The sequence below is a fragment of the Cnephaeus nilssonii genome (genome assembly GCF_951640355.1).
Source record: "Cnephaeus nilssonii genome assembly, chromosome: 4".
Classification (NCBI taxonomy): Eukaryota; Metazoa; Chordata; class Mammalia; order Chiroptera; family Vespertilionidae; genus Cnephaeus; species Cnephaeus nilssonii.
The window spans coordinates 62,515,816-62,533,814 of record NC_137075.1 but is presented as its reverse complement, the minus strand read 5'-3'; the positions used below and the strand labels follow the sequence as shown (position 1 = coordinate 62,533,814).

The window sequence follows — 17,999 nt, the reverse complement described above, 5'->3', positions numbered from 1 at the left end:
GTTTTCACGTGCCCCATCAGGTTGGAAGGAACAGCTCTAGAAGCAAGAGCCCCATCCCTGGAACTCAAAGGCTGCCCCTGTCGCAGCAGAACCCAAGAGACAGCTGGCCCCAAGAGCTCACCTCTCCAGAGGTAGGCTGCACCGCTTTCAGCAAGTCCGACACTGCCCCGGCGAGGGTCCTTGCAGCTCTGAGCAAGTCCTCCCCGCTGCCCACCTCGTCGTCCATGAGGGCCGCCAAGAGCTTCACGCCCTTGGACATCTCCGTCAGGTTGGAAGAAATGGTGGTGATTGCACATCCCACGGCTGTGTAGTCCGTGTCTGCCGGGTCACCTGGGGCAGAGGACCATCTCGGTCAAAGGAGGGTGGTGCAGAGGGAGGAGAGCCCAGTTGGGCGGGAGGTACTTGGCCAGGGGGCAGCAGCTCATCACCCACCACTCTGCAGGAGTCAGACACAAGGCACTGCATATGCACAGTGCGATGGGTGGCTCCCTGTCTCCAAGGTGCTGCTCTTCACAGGCGCCTTCACCCTGAGGCTGCCTACAGTGAAATGCTGAGCACAAGCACCTTTGAAATTCCAAAGGAAGGCTGAGCATCTCACGGCCTTTTGCACTAGGCCGCTGTCAGCAGCTTAGAGAGGCCAACTCTGCTGCTGGAATGGTTAGGTTGCTCAGGGAAGCGAAGACATTCCCTGGCCCTCACTTGACAGTGCCGGGAGGGGAGTGATGCTACGGGAGGGGAGTGATGCTACGGCAGAAGAGACTATTCCTGGACAAGACAGGAGGCACGCACGACGGATCTCGTCACTCAGACTGTAAGCTCCCAGAAGGGAGAAACAGGCCTCCACGTACTTTAAAGTATGTCCAGCACACTGATGAACAAGGAGAAGGGTGATGTAAGTGCTTTTTAATGATGCTACATGATACAGACACAAAGGGATGGATATTCTCCACATTTCTTCTGAGTCAGTGGGAGAAAATGCCTGAAGCACACAGGGTGCCTAAAAATAGACTGTCGTCTCACAATATGAAAATCTGTTTCAATCAAAGAACCTTTAAAAAAACACACACACACACAAAAACCCACAACATACCACAAACCCCTCAGGGTCTTACCGGCAGTGAGGTTAACAACTGAAGCTGTTCCAGCTGTGATGGCATCGACCTGAGAGTGGATTTCGTGTTTGGATTCGTCGACTTTATTCTGAACCCATACCCTAGACGCCTGCAAAACCAGACAAGCACATGACACAATCACTGCACAGAATTACCCGGGAAACCAGAGAAGTCATGCCATAAAATGAGACCAGTGTTCTGGCTATGCTCTTACTGGGCCGGCACCAACGAGGCCCTGAAGTCATCTCAAACAATGTCTGTAACAGGCCCTTTGCTCCTGCATTGAGGCTAAACAGCATGTAAATTTTCCTTTTTTTTTTTTTAACTTTTAAGATATTACAAAAATTCTAGGTAGCTTTATTTAGATGAATTCAATAAAAATGAGACTAGTTGATGTCTCATGATAATACTGCATGTTAGCACCATCAATTGTTGCTAATTTTTTCCTTGTTTTTTAGAGAAAAGGTATAGAATTAGGGTGTCTCAGCACATGAGTGTCAACGTGGGGATTGTCTTCTGTTACAACATGAATGCCACATAGATGTGATTCCTTTCCTGGTAGGATTTGGGGGGGGGGGCGTGGAATAGAAGGGTCAAGACCCCTGTTCTATATCCAGCTTTACCACTAACAAATGGTACAACCTTGGGCAAATTACATCCATGCCCTGAACTTCACATTTCTTACACTGTAGAAATTCAATGGTCTCTAACAGCCTTCTCACCTATAGATAGAAAATTCTCTTTTCTGGCATTTCTGGACTTAGTCAAATGATCATCTACACTATTAATGGCAACCCTATGGAAATATACTGATGCTGATCTGCTCCCTAAGACATTTCAAAAGTACTAATCTATTCAGGATGTGCCTAGCACTACTACTATGTTTTGTATTCTAATTCTTGGAAAATTGATGAAGCAGAATGTTCAGTATATTAAAACTCTACCTTACAATTGTGCTGAGTTTGGGAGTCTGCCATATGTTTCACTCTGACATGCCCCAGAGCAAATGTTTAATGATTTCTGGGAGACACGGCACTGAGACAAGCAGCACCCTGCGTGTATACAAGTACACAAATGAACAACACGGCTTCGGGGAGAACTTGGAGCAGTTTATCCCGGCTGGACAAGATGAACTACAGACTGTACCTTGGTTCTGGCCCCTAGGATGGCCTTGTCAGTCCTAAAACAGGGGAATTCAACCCTGGCTGCCCATTAGGGTCACCTGGGAAGGTAGAAAAACAGTTACCCAAGCCCCACCCCCAGAGACACAGATTTGTTTGGTGTGAGCCTCAGGCTTTGGCCTTAAAGCTCCTCAGGTGATTCTAATGTGCAAAGGAGGGCTGAGAAGAACTAAAATGTAGATTCTGATTCCGAAGGGGGAGGCCTACGATTTTGCACTCTCAGGAAACCCCAGGTGTTGCCAGTGCTGCTGGCCCCTGGACTATGATCTGCAAGGCAAGGGGCCCGGTGATTCCATGCAGCAGTAGCTACAGGACCGCAGCTAATTACCCCGCCCTGCTGAACAGCTCAGGAGCAGTGGTTCTCAAAGCACGGTCCCCAGAAAAGTGGCAACAGCATCACCAGAGACCTTGGTGGACATGCACATCCTCAGGCACCACCCCACACCTACTGAGCCAGAGGCAACCTGTTTGAACAAGCGCTCCTAGCGGTACTGATGCATGCTAAGATTTGAAACCCACTCATAATAACAAAAGCAGCTGATACTCATGAGCTCTCACGTGTGTTAGGTGCTTTATTAAGAACTCTGCACGTGATTAGATTATGGAGTCCTCACGACCAATCTACTGATGGATGACAAATGGAGGCTTAGAGGAAGCTGACAGATTCACACAGCCACCAAGCAGGGGAGCTGGGGATTGGGCCCACGTGACGTGACTCTAGGGCCCAAGCTGTGAGCCCTCGCCAGGTACTGCCAACAGCCAATAGCACCCTATGATTCTCTCCTCCGAGAGTCAACGCCTCATTATCTTGGAAAAGACATGGTTTTCACTTCACCTGGCTGAGTCCAGAGTGCACAGCCCTCTGTGCTGCCTGGGCAGAGACACTGAATGAAACCACGTGCAATATTTACCATATCCTGGCCGAGAGGCGGCAGTGAGTCAAGCTCGCTGAGGTCGTCCTGGGCCTGCTGGACAGCATGCATGCTCGTGTTGATGGTCCCCATGAGGGCCTGCTGGGCCGAGGTCTGCAAAGACAGATGGACACAAGGTGGTCATACCATGGCTCCAGCCCTGACACAGCCCTCTACACAAAACGAGGTGAAACTGAACCCCTGCTAAAGACAAAGTGACCCAGGGCACAACTCCAAACTGCCCAAACCACCTCTCACTGGACAACTTAGCTGACAAGAAGACTCAGAAAGAGTCCTTGTGAAGGAGCTAAGGGGATCCAGTCCTCGAGTACTGAATATAAAAGACCTGAGGCATGGGAAGCGTGTGTTACACCAGAACTCTTCCTGGTAAACAAGTAAGGATTCCACCTCCACCTACAGCCAACATGCCTCTTCGGAGTTGCATTACTTCTGAGCTTTCAGTCTCTTCAGCTTTCAAACAGTTCTTGCCCCAAAGCACAGGATCCCTGAGCAGACCCGAGAGAGACAGTGCAGCAGGGGAACCATCACAGTGGAAGGAACCAATGATCCACTGGGGGGAGGGGGTGTGGTTCACTATAGACCGGTCTACTCCTAAGACTCTCCGAGGGGTATCTGGGCGAATTAGCAGCTTGACACTGCTAAGGCAGGGAAGCAGGTTTCTACCAGCCACATAGAGAGGATACTGTTTCTCTGCCGGCCCCAGAGGACAACTGTGATCCTAGACAGGAAGTTACCAGCGCCACACAATTAAAAGGAAACATGCTGAGAGTTAGGCGTCAGGACTGCACAGCTGAAGAGCCAGGGTCCAGACAGGAGCTAGCAAGAGAGTGGATGGCACACAGCCTAGCCCCACGCCGGCGCCCCTCCCTGCACACCAGAGGCAGCACCCTGACGTGCAGGGTGAGTGCCCGGGGAGCCTCACCAGCGGGGGCATGTGGCCTCGGTGCATCTGCCCAACCATGACCTGCTGCTGCGGCGAGGGCATGCTGCCAACGTTGAAGGTCTCTGGCCCACTGGAGCCCGAGCGCATCACGGCCGGCAGCGCCACGGAGCCGTGCTCCACCTTGCCCGTCCGGTTGAACTGCTGCTGCAGGATGGTGGACCTGTGGGGACAAGCAGTTGGTCACTGTGAGATGGCTACTCGTGTGCAATGTCACAGACACCAGAACTGTCAAGAATATTTGCTGCTTTATGCTGTGGAGGCCAACTGGAAAGAGGCACGCATAGACAGGACTGTGAACGAAGAGGCAGACTGAAATGCTCCATGGAAGAAGAACCCTGAGGTGAATGCTTTTAAAATAATAATATAAATAACCACTCCCAGTGGAGTTAACAGGTTCACGGTATATGCAATCAGTTGTTCTTAAACACACACAGAGATAGTCCTATAACAAAGATGTTCCAGGTATACCAGTGAGTGAGTTTTGTATACACTGACCTATTCAGCAAATCCTACTGAAATAGTATTCATTCAACAAATACCTACTGTGTGCCAGGTTCTGTTCTAGGCATGGGAACATTTATCCTTAGCTTAAAGGGAGAAGTATAGAATTAAACTTAAAGAAATCTCCACAGCTTCGACCCCTTCCTGCAGATCCAATGCCATTGGCCATGGAGGATATTCAAACACCCTTGGAGCCTTGATGATGGGACAGACTGGCACCTCTTCCAGATGCTTTCAGCTGAAGTCTGGGAAGAGTCTTCGGACATCCAGTAAAGTGCAATATATCAATCTTTCACTGCTTAATATTTTCTTCAAATGAATGATGAGTGCAAAGGACTTTGAACATATGAAGCTAAGAAGTCTGAGGATGGCATATCTGTCTCAGTAGCCCAGTGGACAAACCCGCAGGGGGAGTCTGGAGGAGTCTGTGTGCATGTGTGGGAGGGGGCCGGTTTGGTGAGCACTTGCATTTAGGGGCAGGGGCCTCTGTTCCAGAGTATTCAGACCATCATGGATCACTCCCCATTTTCCAGGGCAAAGCTATGAGCCATGCTAGGACACCAAGCAGCAGGCATGGATGGAGAAACATCACTGTCTATGGAGGGAGTGACACTAGGGAGCGGGGCCTGTGGCTCCTGTAGGTCAGCTGAAAGCTGGGGTCCCACCAACGTCTAATGCAGGGAGAAGTGGAAGACCTAGCGATGCAACCACCTGGACCATTTTTCCTGTATGCCTTGACCAGCCCCTATCCTGATGCCAGGAGTGGGGAAGGGGGCAGCACTCCGGGCTCAGACACTTGCTGAGCTCTTCCTAGGTGAAGTGCAAGTGCAGCAGAGCCCGCTGAGGTGAATGCCACACCCTGTCAGGAAGTACTCACTAATTTCCACCTAATGGTTATTAATAATTCTGAGAACTTAAGGAGTTTTGCCAGAGATAGCAAGCACAGTACTTGAAATGAGTTACATCAAGTTTGGTTCCAACCTGTGTACTGATGGGACAAATGGAAAAACACCTTCAAGGTGATTATGAAGAAAATGGTGAGAAAGAGGTGCAGGGCGGTGATGATAGAGAAAAAAGTACTATGACTAAACAAGTTCAAATGCTGGGATCTCTCCAATTTCCTGGCACTGTGCTAGAGGAAATGTCACAAGATCTGAATCTGAGTACTGGCACTGCCACATGAATGCATCTCAACTAACTCCCATGAGCTTCCGTTTCTGTATGTATGAATGGCAGAGGACAACATGTGGGTACCTCTGCCATAGGGGGTTGTTGTTGGGACCAAATAAGATAGAATGTGGGACACACACAGTAAAGACAAAAAAGTTATTCCAATGCTCTGTTTAACAAAAAAAAAAAAAGGGGGGGGGGCTGCACAGGTTTCCATTCAATGGGGCTAAATTGAGATAGTTTTGAATTTAATATGATGATGATGATGATGATGATGATGGCAACAGCAAACATTCATTCTGTGCCAGGCATTGTTTTATGTGCTTCATTAGTAAGTCAATCAGCAAAATAAACCTCATAAGGAGGTATTATCATTATTCCCATTTTATAAATGAGATTAAGGGGGGGGCAGAGAAAATTTATAATGTCCACAAACCTGCAAATAAAAAATACAGCCCCCAGATTTGAACCCCAAGTTTGGCTGCAGCGTCCATGTTCTTACCCACTTCCTTCTGCAACATTACAATATGTGTACCAAGTGTGGCATGTCCCAAGTGGCCCACAAACAGTAACTCCTCCACTGGCTGGATTCCTACCCCCAAAGGACAGGATCAAACAAAAGCTTGATCTGCAGCCCTTTAATGAAAAGGATGCGGTTTATGAGGTTTACATCAGAAATGCAGACCAGGACTCCTGAATGTTCCCTGCTGCTGAAGATGGATTAAACACCTGTTCAGTGTCTCCCTGAAATCGTTAACCCCCAGCTCCTCAGACACCCTGAGCACCGACACTGATGGTCTGGGACCGCACTTCAACAAGCCAGACTCATCGACATCATCCACTATCTTCTCCTCCATGTGAAGAACTTCCGGGCAACAGGCCCAGAGTGGGCAGGACCCCTGCTATGCAGTGGGAAAGCAGTTCTCTAGAGCTCTTAACAACACTTACTTTTTGGGGGAGACGGACTCTTCTAACATAGTTGACTCCTCATCACCCTCTAGTCCAAATCTATCTTTACTTTGTTTCTGGAGGTAAAACAAAACACAGAAACAAAAATCAGCAGGTCTTTACACAAGAACGTTTTAAAAGGTGTCACACAAGCAAAAATGTGGAGGTTTATAGCAAATTACTTAGATTGGATATTTAATAAGTTATGGGTGAACAAAGGCCATAACAATAAAAAATAAATTATTTACTATGCAGAGATATATAATGTCTTCTGCATTTATTATTGCACAGACCTAATTTTATATAGTTAAAATCAAGATGCAGATATTAATACTCTAGTAGAACTTGGTTCTTTGAATGGACTGTATCTAAAAGCTTTAGCAAACTTGTCTGTATACCATGATGGCATATAACCCTGTTATATTTGGGGAATAAAAACAACAACATGAAAAATGCAAAAAACATCTTCAGACCCTTAATCTGAGCTCCTACAGAGGCTGGAAAGTGTAACCTAACTACCTAGAGAGGAAGATGCTGAGGGGTTAGTTAGGTTCATTCATTAGCTAAGTGATGCACTACCACTAGTTACCCGGCAATCAATGATACAGATGATCTGCAGCAAAATCAGAAATTCTCATAGGATCTTCAGGTCAAAGACCACACATTCAAGCAATCTCAACATCATAGATTAAATTAGTGAATCAAGTACTTCAAATAAGGTGTTTTTGTTTTTTTGTTTATCCAGGTAGCCATATCATCTAAACCAGCGGTCGCCAACCTTTCGGACCTCATGGACCACCAGTTGGCAACCGCTGATCTAAACTGAGTCTTAATAAAGAAACCTTGCTTTTTCAATTGGCATCAGTAGGAAATACCTTTTTGAGGATGATATCAATGTAGCCTGCAATCAGCTGGGATATTTGCTCTCCCTCGGTGGTTTGCACTGAGTAATAACTCTCCTGATATTCCCCAAAATCCTGGAGGGGGAAAGCAGCATTAGGAGAAATATAATAAATCAGATATATCAGCAGTTTTCAAGGTGAGAAGGTCCAAGTTCAAGATGGCATAGTCTTAACATGTCCCTGCTCTTCCCCTCTAAATACAACCAAACATCCAAAATCTTATTTGGCAAACATGGTAAAAGGGCTCTCAAAGCTCAAAAGGTGAACTAGCTGGGGGCCTCAGGCCTTGAGAAGCCACAGCCACTGACTTCCTGTGTTTTATTTTATACTAGAGGCCCGGTGCATTAAATTCATGCAGGGGTAGGGTCCCTAGGCCTAGCCAGTGATCAGGGATGATCGGGGCCCTCCGGCTGCCGGCTGGGGCCTTCCTTCATTTTGTGCCGCCCACTGGTGGTCAGTGCACATCCTAGTGAGCAATCGAACTCCCGGTCTCCCGGTCGAACTCCCGAGGGGACACTTTGCATATTAGCCTTTTATATACATACTAGAAACCCGTTGCACGAAGTTTCATGCAATAGACTTTCACCTGGCTGCCGGCAGCAGTTTTCCGCCAGCACCAGTTTTCCTCTGGCCACCCGCCGATCAGAGCGCCCCCCGCCAGCGTGACCGGCTACCCCGAGAGGAACTCCGATCCGGGAGGCGCTCCGATCGATCGGCGGGTGGCCAGAGGAAAACTGGTGCTGGCGGAAAACTGCTGCCAGCAGCCACGCAATCGGCCACCACCAGCGTCTTCCGCCGGCCCCATGGGTCCTTCCGCAGCGTTGGCCTAACGGCCGGTGGGAGGAGCGGGAGTCGGGGACTCGCGAGTCCCCGCCCCCCGCTCCTACTGCCAGCCAATCGGCCACCCTGAGTCCCGCCCCCCGCGCCTCCAGCCGGCCCAATCGTGGGCGTAGCGGAGTGATGCAATTTGCATATTGCCTTTTTATTATGTAGGATAGATCCCTTTACTCCACGCTTAGGTACTAGAGAGGCCCAACACTTGGAACCTCCAACAAGCAGTTTTTGAAAAGCCTGTTCTCTGTGGCAAAAGGAGCAGAAGAGGAAAGCCCAACAGAAACCTCGTTGGGAGCCCCAACCTAGCTCCACAGCCTGGGCTGTGTTCACCGGCAGCCTCAGAGCAATGAAAGCCAGGCTGTCCCAGCCCCTGCTCCACAATCCAGGCAGGCAGGGGGTTTGATCTTCTGCAGCCATGGCCAGAGTGAAACTCTGTGCCTCCCTGTCTTCCACCCAGTGGCATAACAAGACTCAGGTCCAGTGGCTTCTGCCTCCCCGCAGAGGTCACCCAGCAGTAGCAGGTAGGCCAGGGAAATGCCCCCCTCCCTCACAGGCAGCAGCAACAAGGTCTGAGCAACAAGCCCAGCAGTGACAAAGGAACAAAGGAGTCCAGAATAGCACTGCATGGGTTCAGAAAATGAATTGTCATTGCCACTAAAGCACACTAAGGTAGGCTTAGAACTAAATCTACATAAGGTGACTGGTAAAATAGAAAACTTAAATTAGATCATGAGTCTTCTAATATATAACCAAAATGTCTAGGATTCAACTGAAAATCACTATTTATATCAAGAACCAGGACAACTACAATATGAATAAGAAAAGATAATCAATTGATGCCAATACTGAGATGAATCAGATGCTGGTATTTTCTGATAGGGGTTTTAAAGTAGCCATCATAAAAAATGTTTCAATCAATTAGAAATTCTCCTGAAACAAGTGAAAATATTGGAAAGTTTCAAAACAGAAATGTAAGTAATTAAAAAGATGAAATGAAAATTATAGAACTGAAAAATGCAATAATGAAAATAAAATAGTAGTGTAGAGATGAGAGAGGACAGAATCAGTAAACCTGAATTTAGTCAATCAGAGCATTAGAGAGGAAATAGATAGAACAAGCAGAACTTCAAGGATCTATGGGACAACAAACAGTAAAAGATCTAATCCTATATAATAAAAAGGTAATATGCAAATTGACCATCACACTCACAAGATGGCTGCCTACAACCAGGCCAGCAGGGGGTTTAGTGAGGGACAACCAAATGACTGAACAGCAGGCTGCGTGGGGCGACCAGGCCGGTGGGGGGAGGGTAGTTGGGGGCAACCAGGCCGGCAGGGTGGTGCAGTTGGGGGTGACCAGGCCAGGAGGGGAGCAGTTGGGGGTGATTAGGCTGGCAGGGGGGGCAGTGAGGGGCGACTAGGCTGGCAGGGGGGCAGTTGGGAGCAACCAGGATGGCAGGGGGTTCAGTTAGGAGCGACCTGGCTGGCAGGGGGGGCAGTAAGGGGTGACCAGGCCAGCAAGGGGGGGGGCAGTTAGGAGCAACTAGACCGGCAGGGAAGGGGCAGTTAGGGGTGATCAGGCCAGCACACAGAGGCAGTGAGGGTTGATCAGGCCGGCAGGTGGGGGGCAGTTAGGGGTGACCAGGCAGGCAGGCAGGTGAGCAATTAGGAGCCAGTGGTCTAGGATTGTGAGAAGGACCCCAGATTGGAGAGGGTGCAGGCTGGGCTGAGGGGGGCCCGCCCCCCATGCACAAATTTCGTGCACCGGGCCTCTAGCATACATATCATCATCAGAATCCCAGTGTGAGAGAAAAAAAAAAGTATTTGAAGAAATACTGGCTGAAAACATCCCCAAAATAAAGAAGCTAAGCAAACTCCAAATAGAACAATCCCTAAGAAATCCACACCAATAACTTTTAAAAATAATTGATTTCAGTGAAACAAGGAAGGACATAGAAGAAGCAACAGGAGAGCCTAGGCTGGGCTGCTCTGGCTCACTGGGAAGTCAGAGCAAAGGAGGCCCTGGAGACAGGGTTAGGGGGGTTAGCCTGGGATGAGCTGCTGCTGCCCATTGCTTAGGAGACACATGCCTGTTGGAAAGATGAGGGAAAGGGAATGGCGCAGGTATGCTCCCTCGCAGGAGAGGGTGCCCACACCAAGAACTTTTGAAAACTAAGGACTAATATTTCTTTAAATATTTTAAAAGAAAAATATTTAAAATAGCCATAGAAAAGTGATATATTATCGAGAAACAAACATACTATCTGTAAATGAACTTGAATGACAGAAAATTCTAATCTGAAACCCTGGAGGCCAGAAAGGAGTGGCATGACATTTTTCAAGTGAAAAACAAAACAAAACAAAAACAACAACAACAAAAAACAAAAAAACAAAAAAAACTGTACATTTCAAATCCTATATCTGTCAAAATTAACCTTCATGAATAAAGGGGAAATAAGAACATTCTGAGATGAAAACAAAAAACAAAAAAAAACCTAAGAGAATTTGTTGTTGGCTGACCTATCTTTAAAGAATGGCTAAAGGAGGCTCTCCAAACATAAAGAAGATGGTAACAGAAGAAGGCTGGAAAGTTTTAAAAGGGAAAGAACAACAGGATGGATAAAAATAGAAATAAATGTAATTGACTATCCTTTACCTCATAAGTTTTTTAAGTCATAGTTTATGGTTGAAGCAAAAGTTATAACACCATCTCATGTGGTGTTCAATGCATTTAGAATATTTAAACAATAACACTTAAAAAGTGGAGAGTGGAGAGACCTAAATGGAAGGTTGGTTTCTACACTTTACTTGAAGTGGCAAAACAATGACACCAGTAGGCTGCAATTAATATCATATGTATATGGTAACAACTAGAACAATTATTAAGAACCCCATACAAAGAGATATACTAAAAAACATAAATAAATAAAAATGAAACTCTAAAAAATCCCCAGGAAGGCAAGAAAAACAAAGGAAAAAGAAATAGAGAGGATAACAAACAAAAAAATTATAAAATAGTAGACTTAAGCCCTAACATCAAAAATTAGCTAAAAACTCAAATGGTCTAAACATGCCAATTAAAAGAAAGACATTGACAGGGTAGATTTAAAAAAATAAAAGAAACCACAACCCAACTCTATGCTCTTTATATGAAACATTTTAAATATAACAATATAACTAGACTGTTAATAAAAGGATAGAAAAAATATGACATTTGAACATTCATTTAAAATACGAGTGGCTATATTAATATAAGATAAAGACTTCAGAGCAAAAAAATTTACTAGGAAGAAAATATGTAATAATAAAGACAATTTCTCTATTAATAAGATAAAGGAGTCTTAGATGTATAGAAACCAAACAATAGGGCTTCAAAATATATAAAGCAAAAACGAATAGAGATGAAAGGAGATACAGAAAAAGCCAGAGTTGCTTTTGGGAATTGATAGAATAACTAGACAGAACATTAACAAGGATACAGAAGACTGGAACAACACCATTAACTAACAGGATCTACCTGGCATTTATAGAACACTTCACTCAACAGCAGAATATACATTCTTTTCAATCACTCAGAGAACATTCTCCAAGAATGATCATATCCTAGGATATAAAACAAATCTTAAAATGCTAAGAAGTAAAATTATACTTAATATGTTCTTTGGCTGTAATAAAGTCAAAGTAAAAATCAATAACAGACAATAGGAAAATCTCTAAATACTTGGAAATTAAATTAAGGCTAGGAATAGGAAGGAAACAAATATTACATGTTACAAACATAAAAACCAACCTTATACTTTAATAAAAATAATGAAAATTCACTGTTTTCTGCTTGAGTACTTACTAAGATTCATAACTATGTAAAATGTTGTTTTTAACAAAGCAATACTTGGACCTAGTTTAAAAAGACCAATCTTGCTACGAGGTATATAATAACACATAGCAGTCCTCTGCCCTACACATTCCTGCCTTCACTTCCCACCCCTGACCCCCACCTCAGACAACCATTTTCAACCCTTTTAAGCAGTTTCTTCTCCCATAAGTCCTCACTTAACATCATCCCTATGGGAAACGATGTATAAGGAAACAAAATTTACCAAAGGCTAATTGATATAAACCAGAATTAAGTTCCTAGGGAATCTCATCAACGTTACAATGAAATGAGGTTATTTGAGGATCTGCTGCATTTCTAAATAACATGTTTATATTAATTTCTTGATTTATCTATTTTAGAAATTATTCACAACTTCCTGCAATGGAAAATGAGAACATAGTTCTCTAAGCATGAACACTCATTTTTAAGGGCCACGCAGGTACAGCTGTCACTGATTATAGGAGGAAAGAAGGTGTGTTTTCTGAAGATTTCTTCTAACTGGCGTGAGTCTATCAATCGATGATCAACTTAGATAACTGATTACTCCCTCCAAGGCTACTTCCTTACACCTGTTTTTCTGATGGCCTATTATGAGCTCTTGCCTCAATGCCAGCTGACATTTCAAGTGTTCAGGAGAGCTGGAGAATAGTACCCTTCAGGAGCTGCGAAGAAACTGACAAATTTTAAGGTGTTTTTTTTTTTTTTTTTAAACTTCTCTTCTTACTCAACCTGCCCTACTAATTCTCACATGTAAGTCTGACTATTAGTTAAGGCTACACAGTTAGACTCTGCTAAGAGCAAATACTGAGTTTGGGAGCTGGAGTTCAGAGGTCTGAAGGCCTATGGCAAACACACTGTTCATAGTTTCCATGTATTTCACACGGGGCATTTCATCATGATCATGTCATTTGATCCCAGCAACTCTGTGAAATAGGTATTGCTATCCCCATTTTACAGCTGAGGAAGTTAAGGCTCAGTGAGGACAGGTGACTTGAGCAAGGTCACAGAGCTCGGAAATGACAAGACTTTGGAATACTACCCCAAAGTCTACGCTATTTCCACTATACAGCATGTTCTCTTTCTAGGCAGGCTGGGAAAACACACCTCAGCAAGATGTCAGTTCTTAGGAACTTCTACAGCAATCAGAGATAAAGGGCGCCTTTGGATGGGCCTCAGAGCATTAGAGAGTTTCCTTTTAGGGTATGTTAGGGACGGCATCAGGGACACAGAAGACTGAGAAGCGTCCTGTGAGTGGCTCTTCCTAGAGACATTCTTACTCAAAGCACTAGAGAGAAGGGGGTGGCCAAGGATACCCAGCTTTTATACATTTCCTTCAGTTCTGGACCAGTGCCCACGCCCACCCCATGGTTTCCCACCATCTGTCCCTCTCCACACTGCCCACTAAAGCCAGGGAAACCCAGTGAGCTTGTATTGTTTCTCCTGCCTCACCATATTACCCAAAGCCACATGAGCCCCCTCGTTGCCCTCTGCCAGTCCCTACCAACGTGAAGCTCTTGGGCGAGGCTGCCCAGCGCTTGACTGTGGTGAGCGGCCACTCCTGCAGCACTTCCTTGGTCTTCTCATCCACGCGCATCACTGAGTCCTTGGTGATGCCCAGCAGGCGTGGCACCAGCTTGTTCTTGCCTTTCATCTTTTCCTGAAACAGGAGACACCAAGTCAGCACTCTTCCTCTGGATACATCTGATTTTGCCAAATAATCAATGATATTGCAATGTTTTACCTGTGGTCAACTTACATACACTGTGTTTCAAAATAGGCAGAACTTCTGAGTCTTAAAAATCTTTACTGATGATTAGTTTTAATAATTGTTTAAGAAACAGTAACCATGCCTATTAAATTGATGGCTACCTACTGGTCACGCACACCTGAACAAATTCGAGATTAGTTAATAACTTAGGAGAAACATACAGGTGAATATTTTTGTGATCACTGAGTGCGAAAGGACCCTTTATACCAACATAAAAAAACACATAAAGGAAATGATTAATAACTTTAACTACAAAATATAATGGACTTCAATAGATCTAAAAAAAGAGAGAGAGGTAGGAGGAAAAGATAGAAACCTCACCCTGGCCAGCATTTGTCACCTCTTCTCCCGTTGATAAAAACCATTCTAACAGGTCTGAGCCATTATCTCATTGTGGTTTTGATTTGTATTACCCTGATTATTAGTGATGTTGAGCCTTTTTTATGTACCTGTTGGCCATTCATATGTCTTCTTTGGGAAAGCGCCTATTTAAGTCTCTTCCCATTTTAATTGACTTGGTTTTTGTTATTAAGTTGCATAAGTTCTATATATATTTTGCATATTAATCCCTTATCAGTTAAATGGTTTACAAATATTTTCTTCCATCCCATAGGCTGTCTTTTCAATTTATTTACGGTTTATTTTGCTGTGCAGAAGCTTTTTAGTTAGAGGTAGTCCCACTTGTTGATTTATGCTTTTGGTGTTATATCCAAAATGTCACTGCCAAGAACAAAGCCAAGAAGCTTTCCCCCTATGTTTTCTTCTGGGAGTTTAAAAGTTTCAGATCTTACATTTAAGTCTTTTATCCATTTCAAGGTAATTTTTGTGAGTGGTGTAATGACCTAATTTAATTGCTTTGCATGTGAATGTTGTTTTCCCAACACCATTTATTGAAGAGACTATCTTTTCCCAATGTGTATTCTTGGTTCCTTTTGTCAAATATTAGTTGCTGTATATGCATGGGTTTATTGCAGGCTCTTGATTCTGTTTCATTGACTTATGTCTTGTTTTTATACCAGCGCCATACTGTTTTGATTACTATAGCTTTATAATATAATTTGAAATGAAGCTGTGTGATGCCTCCAGTTTTCTTCTTTCTCAAGATTGCTTTGGCTATTTGGGATCTTTTGTGGTCCCATACATATTTTAAGATTTTGTTTTCTGTGAAAAATGTCAATGGAATTCTGATAGGAGTTGCATTGAATCTGTAGGTGACTTTAGGTAATATGTACATTTTTAACAATATTAACTCTTTTGATTCATGAACATGGGCTATCTTTCCATTCATTTGTATTTTCTTCAATTTCTTATAGTTTTAGGTGTATAGGTCTTTCACTTCCTTGGTTAAATTTATTTCTAAGTATTTTTTATGCTTTTTGATGTTATTGTAAATGGGGTTGCTTTCTTTATTTCTTTCTCAGTGCATTCTGTATGTTGTCATCTTATTTGACTAATTTACCTAATTTACTAGGTTCATTATTTCATAACATTGAATTATTCCTGAATTCTCAGATGTACTACTTTTTAAAAGCATGGAAACTATATGTTCAAGTAAACAATACTTATGAAAATCACTTTAAAAATAAAATGTATATTACATAGGACCACTAAGTAAAAAATTAAAGTTAGTAGTATTTTCACTTTTATTATGTGATATAAAACAAAATTATTGAAAACCAAAATTTGAGTATCTAATATGTATGTGAAAGTTGTCAGTACTGCCTACCTCCTTGACTCTGACCTCACTACAAAAAGATGTAATTTGAAAAAAAGTGAGGGAAGGACAGAAGGAAGGAGAAAAATTATATTCCTTTCTCATTTTTCCTTAAATACTTTTGTAACAGAAGAGTCTTCACTTGACCAAATCTTCAAGACCCTGCGATAACCAGATCTGTGCTCTGTCTCCAATTATCCTACTGGTCATGGACAGATTATTCTCAGGTGCTAAACTGCCTTTGGAGAAAAACCTTTGTTCCTATAACTTTCTGTTCAATTTCTCCTTCTTTCTTTTTTTTTTTATTAAATTTATTGGGGTGACATTGTTTAATAAAATTATAGAGGTTTTAAGTGTACAATTCTATAATGCATTGTGTGTTCACCATCCAAAGTCAAATCTCCTTCTGTCACCATATATTTGACCTTACTTTATAACGACATGTAGTATCCTATTTATTTCCCTAAATTTGCTGACCTATATGCATAGCACTGAAACTGACTGTGAAATCTGATGGAAAACGATGTCAATGTAAGAAATTAATTTCATATGTGAAAGACTTAAAAACCCCTTCAAAATAGATGGAAAGTGATATCAATATCAGTGGACATGCTGAAAATCTAATCTCTGTCCCTGTGATAGGGATTAAATTTTAGAACTGATCTGTCACCTGTTGCCCTACAAAATAATGAATAAAAAGGAGCTTGGTCTTAGAAACTAAGTGATTCACCCATGTGTTCTTCATTTGCAAGGGCTGGATATTTTCTGGTATAAAGCTGAGAGAGGTTGAAGAAAAGGAAGAACTGAAATAGAGCTCAGGATGCACAAAGGAGAAATGAAGCTAACGAGAGGGTTTATCAGTCAACTTAAGAACATACCTACCAAGGGCCTCCCTCTGAAATTCACAGGTTGAGTTTAAAAGAGCCACCTCTTTCCTTATGTTAGGAAGACAATTCTGAGGAGAACAGATCTAAAGGTCACAGGATTCCCAGACCCATCTGCAAATATACATCTTAAGTTCCTTACTGACCTCAGGAATTTGATTTGGTTTGCAGAGGTCAACGACCTTCACTTAGTCGAGGGCACTCTTGACAGTCTTAAGTGAAACATTCTCAGGGGAAAGTCATAATGAGTACAAGTAAACACACCCCTGCAATGCCAGTGAGCCAAGCCCAGACACAGCTGCCGGAGGACCGTGGGCAGCTAGGCTCACTCAGCAGCCTCATAGATCATCCACTTCATGTCTCTCCAACAGCTAAAGTCGGGTCATTGTTGCCCAGATGCTACCTCTGTAAATGCAAACCAACCTTAACAGCAAACACTCTAACAAAAGAAAAAAGTGTGACAAGAGCAAACACTCTCCCCACCACCCTGCCCAACTCACCTTTACCAGGAAAAAGGACACACCATACGTCCGGAGGGACCGGGCGAGTTTGACGTACTTGACCTTGGCTTCTATTTCACTCATCTCTCCACAGTTCTTGTGCTCCTGCGGAAGTGATAGTAGCAGGGACCAGTTATTGCAGCGCCACCAAGAGGTGGACTTGGTGAGAGGTAGTTACTAAATGTGGTGCATAGAGTGTGGTCACGACTGACCAATAAGCAACATTTGTGTAGTAGACCCCTTCACAACACATGTTCCTACTCACCAAGAGTGAGAGTACACAGAAAATGCTAATGCAGTGCTTCTGAACTAGAATTTGAGCCCAAACCCCTACAGATTTCATAACCATATGCACCAATGCACGCATGTGCAACATGGCAGGAACGAGCTCCATAATTATAATCCAATTTTCAAACAACCCCATGTATCAAAAGGTTCAGAACCAACACTTGAAATGAGAGCCAGAAAAATGTTCTTGTCCAGGGAAGGTAGCATTCTAACATCCATCCACAACATACAGTTTTCCAGAGAGCAGGTTATACAAATGTGTGTACATCATCACTCTGGGAAATAATACTTGATAAAAAAAAAAAAAAGATTTATACACATGAAATTTACATTTCAACTTACATTTACATTTCAACATCAAAGAAGATTTTGATGTTTTAGATTTATTTAGAGTGATTGTTTCATGGCAAAGTTGATGATAGAGCTTTTCTTACTGGTTGCCTAGAAT

General features: G+C 43.6%; 1 protein-coding gene across 1 annotated transcript in view; it reads right to left on the bottom strand.

Moving 5' to 3' along the window:
* Positions 1 to 17,999, bottom strand: part of TLN2 (talin 2) — a 410,048-nt gene that overhangs the window by 139,642 nt on the left and 252,407 nt on the right. The window contains 8 exon segments of the mRNA XM_079767908.1: positions 122 to 330; positions 1,113 to 1,221; positions 3,205 to 3,318; positions 4,148 to 4,328; positions 6,788 to 6,864; positions 7,663 to 7,764; positions 13,899 to 14,054; positions 17,264 to 17,368. Coding sequence (XP_079624034.1) covers positions 122 to 330; positions 1,113 to 1,221; positions 3,205 to 3,318; positions 4,148 to 4,328; positions 6,788 to 6,864; positions 7,663 to 7,764; positions 13,899 to 14,054; positions 17,264 to 17,368 — 1,053 coding nt within the window.